Genomic DNA, 7,994 nt, shown 5'->3' on the forward strand with positions numbered 1-7,994 from the left:
GGTCCAACATAGGACCGCAAAGGGTTAAACATGCAAAACAGACTCAGTACTATATCGTGATTTCGTGTAAAAATTTCTTGGTAATACATTCAGTTTTTATTGATGTATGTATTAAATTTGTATGAGGCACAAAGATAATTGCTATTTTAAGTTTATTGTTTCAATTTATGGTAAAGTTAAACTGTAAGCAGACAGAAACCTCAGTGTGGTAACATTAGTAAATAACACTAGCTATGGTGAATTACAAACTTAACCCATTTTCCTGTTTCGGATACATCAACCTAACATCCTCCTCCAACATTACTGTGAGCCGGGGTCTATAAACTACGCGCCACATATGTTCACTTATCATTGGTCAATTTCCCTAGTTAAGGTTTGTACAACTCCAGGATCAACATTATGAATCAGTGGAGACTGATTCAGACCCTTGTAGTAAAACACCATCTCATGATCTAGTTCCCATTTTTCTTCCCATTGACTTATATACTGACTAGTGATTATACAGTACCAATAAAATTATCGTGAAATAAAAGTTTTACTACTCCAGCAATGGGACATTTCCCCACCATCGAAAAAGTGAGGACATCATGTCCCCCATGTAAATTATGCCCATGGTTGGCAATTTCGTATCTGTGATGCAAAAACCTAAAACACTTAAAGAAAGTGGAAAAAACAGGCAGAAGCTAATTTAATATTTGAATAACTCCCAAGTATTGCTTATTATGTAGTACTCTTAGTATGTTACTTAAATGTATTAGCAAATGTGTTCCAAACTGCACTGAAAGGAACATTTACTTAAAGTATGTTTTATATTTGTTGAAGTGAGGTGGTATCACAAGAACTCTTGTGTATCTTGAATAATTCAGTGAACCCGTCAAGCTACAAGGCTAAATCCACCCCTGTTAAATCACTAATTGATTGATTGTGTTCACTGCTAAATAAAACTAAAATTCTACAAGCTGTGTTCTCCTTTGTTTGTGTGTGTTTTGTGCAACAGGGAGGGGGCAAGTAGATTTTTTTAAAATTTTGTCCCTTGGACAACAAGTTTAAAAAAAAAATTGCACGCCCCGGAGATGCCTATTTGCAATAGATTGAAAGTACACATTTTTCCCCCCTACACTTTGTATGTCTTTATACATGCTTCTGATGCCACGTTTTCATCTGTACCATGAAACCAGTTAGTAAACCTTAATCTGATCTCAGTCCACCATTTAAACTGGGGCATGTATGCATTAGATTTTAGTATAAATTCACCTTCTTCCAATAATTGAATTAATCTGTCAATGTGAGATTGAGTTCTGCTAGCCCACAGTCCTAATTGGGGTTGACACGGTCCCCACTGAAATCGTTTTGATCTCGACCTGCTGGCGATGGTAACTAACTAGACTGATATCGCATCACTTTCAAGTCTGTCCCAGTGGCACATGGAAGCGTGGCATAATTCTTGATCACAGCAAACTTATACCTAAAAAAATCTTAGCTTAAAACAAAGGTGGTCCAAAACTTATTCTGGGCAAGTTTACAAAACAGGGTGTTTTTTCTCCTCAAGCATAGAAATTTTATATTGATGGTCATCTACCATCTATGCAGGTCATTTAGTATATAACTAAGGAAAAGCCAAGACAACTAACCATTATCTGGGCATATGAAACGTTATGCAATAAGACACTAAAATATCTAAATCTTAACATTTAAACCCTTCACACACACACACCAATATATATATATATATATATATATATATATATATATATATATATATATATATATATATATATATAAAATGCGTATATTCAGATACTGCCTACCCTCCAGAGGTAATCCAGTCCTATTAACTCCAAGTCATCCATCATGTAGGCCCTTCGCTTCGCAACCAACTTTCCTTCTCTGCAATTCACAGCTTTGAAAAAACGTTCAAAGCACTTCATTCCATTTTCCGTGAGGAGGGAAGGATCAAGCTGCAGCACATTGTTTTCAAAGAAGTCCTTGTTGATGTCTGGGTCCAGGTCTGGTTCATCCCCCATGAGCTTGGAATACCACTTGAAACAGGCTTCCCGATCGCACAGGAAGACAGCATTTTCAGCGAGACATTTCCAGATCTGCTTGGCTTGCGGTGCACACAGCCAAAGCTGTCCATCTTTCAGTAAAAACCTAGAGAAAAGAAAGCTAAATATTAGTGTTTTTGTGAACAAAATGTGTTATTTCTTTAGAAAAAAAAAAAAAAAAATATTATATATATATATATATATATATATATATATATATATATATATATATATATATATATATATATATATATATATATATATAGTACTGTGCAAAAGTTTTAGGCAGGTGTGAAAAAATGCTGTAAAGTAAGAATGCTTTCAAAAACAGATATGTTAATAGATTATATTTATCAATTAACTAAATGCAAAGTGAGTTAACAGAAGAAAAATCTAAATCAAATCCATATTTGGTCTGCCTTCAAAACAGCATCAATTCTTCTACGTGCACTTGCACAAAGTCAGGGAATTTGTAGGCATATAGTCAGGTGTATGATTAAACAATTATACCAAACAGGTGCTAATGATCATCAATTCAATATGTAGGTTGAAACACAATCATTAACTGAAACAGAAACAGCTGTGTAGGAGGAATAAAACTGGGTGAGGAACAGCCAAACTCAGCTAACAAGGTGAGGTTGCTGAAGACAGTTTACTGTCAAAAGTCATACACCATGGCAAGACTGAGCACAGCAACAAGACACAAGGTAGTTATACTGCATCAGCAAGGTCTCTCCAGGGCAGATATTTCAAGGCAGACGGGTTTCCAGATGTGCTGTCCAAGCTCTTTTGAAGCAGCACAAAAAAAACGGGCAACGTTGAGGACTGTAGACACAGTGGTCACTCAAGGAAATCTGCAGCAGATGAAAGACACATTATGCTTACTTCCATTCACAAAATCGGAAGATATCCAGCGATGCCATCAGCTCAGAATTGGCAGAAAACAGTGGCACCCCGGTACACCCATCTACTGTCTGGAGAAGTCTGGTCAGAAATGACCTTCACGGAAGACTTGCGGCCAAAAAGCCGCACCTCCGACGTGGAAACAAGGCCAAGCGACTCAACTATGCACGAAAACACAGGAACTGGGGTGCAGAAAAATGGCAGCAGGTGCTCTGGACTGATGAGTCAAAATTTGAAATATTTGGCTGTAGCAGAAGGCAGTTTGTTCGCCAAAGGGCTGGAGGGCGGTACACGAATGAGCGTCTGCAGGCAACAGTGAAGCATGGTGGAGGTTCCTTGCAAGTTTGGGGCTGTATTTCTGCAAATGGAGTTGGGGATTTGGTCAGAATTTATGGTCTCCTCAATGCTGAGAAGTACAGGCAGATACTTATCCATCATGCAATACCATCAGGGAGGCATCTGATTGGCCCCCAAATTTATTCTGCAGCATGACAACAACCCCAAACATACAGCAAAAGTCATTAAGAACTATCTTCAGCGTAAAGAAGAACAAGGAGTCCTGGAAGTGATGGTATGGCCCCCACAGAGCCCTGATCTCAACATCGAGTCTGTCTGGGATTACATGAAGAGAGAGAAGCAACAAAGGCTGCCTAAATCCACAGAAGAACTGTGGTTAGTTCTCCAAGATGTTTGGGCCAACCTACCTGCCGAGTTCCTTCAAAAACTGTGTGCAAGTGTACCTAGAAGAACTGATTCTGTTTTGAAGGCAAAGGATGGTCACATCAAATATGGATTTGATTTAGATTTTTCTTCTGTTCACTCACTTTGCATTTTGTTAATTGATAAATATAAACTATTAAATCATGTCTATTCTTGAAAGCATTCTTACTTTACAGCATTTTTTCACACCTGCCTAAAACTTTTGCACAGTACTGTCTATATATATGACTACATATATAACTCGCAGATGCAACAGAGTTAGAACCGTTTCGTCAGAAAATGCTTCAGTGTAACAAAGGAAACAATATTTGGAGATATGAGAAGAATGTTATAAGCTGAAATATATACATAAAAAAAAAGAAAGAAAAAGCACACACGTATGCACTCTACAAAACAAAGTCATGTGGCCAAGTTGTTGAAACTGCAATGAAAATATGAAACCTGTTTAGGGCTAAAAGGTTAATATGAAGTACTACTTCTAAACCTTATCAACCAGAAATGCAATAAGGCAGCCAGAAGGTCCTCAGTATATTTTGTTCATTACAAATAAGATTCTTGCATGTGACCACAAGATGGCAAATTTATAGGACAACTTCCATGTACACAAGTTAATACAAGCCATGGAACACAAAAAGGAATACAAACTTACCTTAAAAAATTGAGTCTTTCCTGGACTTCTTGCACATGACTGTATCGACTTCCCGTTCTAACGGTTTGTGGATCATATTCTGCATGCTCTGGAAAACACAACACTTTTGAGTCGTCTATCAAACCTGATTTATCTTCAAATGAGTAGCTCTTAAAAGGAGGCATAACTACTCCAATCCTTACAGATTTAACATACAATACCCACAGTTCTTTGAGAGTCTTTCGTATATAATCTTACATGTAACATGTTAAAGGAACCGTCATTTCTATTTTGTTAGTTATTAAGATTTTGCCTACCTTTGCCATACTGCCTCATGCTTTCCATATAGGCGGAGAGATTTTCTGCTACCAAGGTGACTAGAGCATGATTATGCTGAAGCTGGTTAATTAAGTCATGTCGATAAAAAACATGTGGGCTTCGTTGTGTTTGGCTGTAACAGTAAGGAAAAGAGCAAATAGTTTTGTTTTAGGAAAAGATCCATTAACATTTATCATACTGGAAAGAAGCACAGTATACGACTTCCAACTCTTAAAAAATACACAACGTCATGAAATTAAAAGTATTCAAAATACTTGTTTTTATTGTTCATATATCTACACATCCTACCCCACAACTTCCAAGTGAAAAAAATATTCTATAAAATGTGTATAAAATTAAATAAAAACTGAAATAGCTTGGTTGGATAAGTGTCCACCCCCCCTTGTAAAGCAATCCTAAATTAGCTCAGGTGTAACCAATAGCCTTAAAAATCACACACCAAGTTAAGTAGCCTCCACCTGTGTTAAATTGTAGTGATTCACATGATTTCAGGATAAATTCAGCAGTTCCTGTAGGTTCCCTCTGCTGGATAGGGCATTTCAAAGCAAAGACTCAACCATGAGCACCAGGGTGCTTTCAAAAGAACTCTGGGACAAAGTTGTTGAAAGGCACGGATCAGGGGATGAGTATAAAAAAAAAAAAAAGGCCCTTGAATATCCCTTGGAGCACAGTCAAGATAATTATTAAGAAGTGGAAGGTGTATGGCACCACCAAGACCCTGCCTAGATCAGGCCATCCCTCCAAACTGGATGACCGAGCAAGGAGACTGATCACAGAGGCTACCAAGAGGCCAATGGCAACTTTGCAAGTGCTACAGGCTTTTATGGCCAAGAGTGGTCAAAGTGTGCATGTGACAACACTATCCAAAGCATTTCACAAATCTGGCCTGTATGGTAGGGTGGAAAGAGGAAGCCATTACTCAAGAAAACCCACCTTGAATCCTGTTTTGAAGTATGCAAAAAAACACTCAGGAGATTCTGTAGCCATGTGGCAAAAAGTTTTGTGGTCTGACCAAACTAAAATGCAACTTTTTGGCCTAAATGCGAGCGTTATGTTTGGCGCAAACCCAACACAGTGCATCACCCAAAGAACACCATCCCTACTGTGAAGCATGGTGGTGGCAGTATCATGCTATGGGGATGTTTCTCACCGGCAGGGGCTGGGGTACTTGTAAGGATAGAAGGTTGAAATGAATGGAGCAAAGTACAGAGAACTCCTTGAGGAAAACCTGCTACCCTCTGCAAGAAAGCTGAAACTGGGACAGCAGTTCACCTTTCAGCATGACAACGACCCAAAGCACACAGCAGTGCCTAAGGAACAAAAAGGTAAATGTCCTTGAGTGGCCCAGTCACAGCCCCGACCTAACTCCAATCGAAAATTTGTGACATGACTTGAAGATTGCTGTCCATCAACTCTCCCCAAGGAACTTGACAGTGCTTGAACAGTTTTGTAAAGAACGGTCAAATATTGCCAAATCTAGGTATGCAAAGTTGGTAGAGACTTATCCCAACAGACTTACAGCTGTAATTGCTGCAAAAGGTGCTTCCACCAAGTATTAACTCGGGGGGGGGGGGGGGGGGGGGGGGTTGGAGATTTATCCAATTATGATCTTTCAGTTTTGTATTTAATATAATAAAATTTTTCCCCTCCTTAACAGTGTGGAGTATGGTGTGTAGATAAATGCAAAAAAAATCCTCATTTAAATGCATGATACCCACCCCCCCCGGATTACTTCAATTTGGCACTGCTACGTTGAACTCAAACTGATCAAAATGACTGCGGCGCTTAACAGAGGACGGCCTCTATACGAGGGCAACCTTTAACCCTTTGCAGTCCATTTATTCAGTGCTTGTCAGGTCCAATTTATTTTTACACTCGCTGTTAAATATTCATTTTTCAGAGTAAAACAGGTTTAAAAACACAAAGGACACTCAATACTGTATCTCCAGCCAAGCCCCACCCCTTGCTCGCTGTATTTTTCACATACATCTTTATAGACATGCATACTGATAAATCCTCTCCTGATCACTCATTTTATCACCAAACTTCTCAATAATGCGATCCAAGTCATTATTTTATTACTACAATATCTCAAAAAGCTCTACAAATGTCTGTGATATTCTTTATGTGCTGGATGCAGAAGCAGCTCCTTTGTTTATGTCCGTGTTATCTCTGTAGTGCATGGGACTATGAAATACACCCATTTTTATTTTCTCAGCTTCATTCGGCTCCTATCGGTCTCACTCGGTCATTGAAAGGTTTTCTCTGCTTTTTCCCGTTGAAAAAATGACTAGAGACCTGTGCTTTATGTCTTTTTGATGATGTCGAACAGGGTCCGATTTCGGACCGGAAAGGGCAAATTATAATGACGGACCTGGTCTGACACAGGACCGCAAAGGGTTAATAATACTGCGATTTACAAACGTTGCAATATTTTATTATATGATTTATGACATTTTAGAAGTATCACAGTTGCTTATTTTCTGTAATACAGTAGCCTACCAGTATGTACAGTGGCTCTCAAAAGTATTCCCCACCCTTGGACTTTTCCACATTTTATTGTGTTACAACATGGAATCAAAATGGATTTAATTAGGAGTTTTTGCCACTGATCTACACAAAAAAAGTCCATAATGTCAAAGTGAAAAGTAAAATCTACAAATTGTTCAAAATTAATTACAAATGTAAAACAGAAAATAATTGATTGCTTAAGTATTCACCTCCTTTGCTATGACACACATAAATAAGCACTGGTGCAACCACTTGTCTTTAGAAGTCACATACTTAGTTGAATGGAGTTCACATGTGTACAATTAAAGTGTTACATTTCTGGGCGAGAATGGCACTAGTCAGGGAGGCCACCAAGAGGCCTACAGCAACTCTAAAGGAGTTACTGTCTTCCGCAGCTGACCTGGGAGACACCATATGGCAACAATAGCCCGGGTGCTTCACAAAACTGGCCTTTATGGGACAGTGGCAAAAAGAAAGCCATTGTTGAAAAAAACTCACATCAAATCTCAGCTACAGTTTGCCAGAAGGCATGTGAGAGGCTCTGAGACCAAGTGGAAGAAGATTCTATGGTCTGAGGAGACCAAAATAAAGCTTTTTGGCCTCAACACTAAGCGCTATGTTTGGCGTAAGCATAACACCGCACATCATCCTGATAACACCATCCCTACCGCGAAGCATGGTGGTGGCAGCATCATGCTACTTGGATGCTTCTCTGCATCAGGGCCTGGAAAGCTTGTGAAGATAGAGCAAAATGGATGCAGCAAAGTACAGATAAATCCTGGAGGAAAACCTGCTGAAGTCTGCAAGACACCTGGGACTTGAGAAGATTCATCTTCCAGCAGGACAAT

General features: G+C 39.0%; 1 protein-coding gene across 4 annotated transcripts in view; it reads right to left on the reverse strand.

Moving 5' to 3' along the window:
* LOC121320600 (probable ubiquitin carboxyl-terminal hydrolase FAF-X) overlaps window positions 1-7,994 on the reverse strand; it is a 79,618-nt gene that overhangs the window by 42,532 nt on the left and 29,092 nt on the right. For all 4 annotated transcript variants that reach the window (XM_041259067.1, XM_041259066.1, XM_041259064.1 and 1 more), the window contains exons 14-16: window positions 4,614-4,747; window positions 4,318-4,405; window positions 1,809-2,151 (exon numbers count right to left, since the gene is read on the reverse strand). In XM_041259067.1, the coding sequence (XP_041115001.1) occupies window positions 1,809-2,151; window positions 4,318-4,405; window positions 4,614-4,747 (565 nt within the window). The remainder of the gene's footprint in view (window positions 1-1,808; window positions 2,152-4,317; window positions 4,406-4,613; window positions 4,748-7,994) is intronic.

This window comes from Polyodon spathula, chromosome 9 (genome assembly GCF_017654505.1).
Source record: "Polyodon spathula isolate WHYD16114869_AA chromosome 9, ASM1765450v1, whole genome shotgun sequence".
Classification (NCBI taxonomy): domain Eukaryota; kingdom Metazoa; phylum Chordata; class Actinopteri; order Acipenseriformes; family Polyodontidae; genus Polyodon; species Polyodon spathula.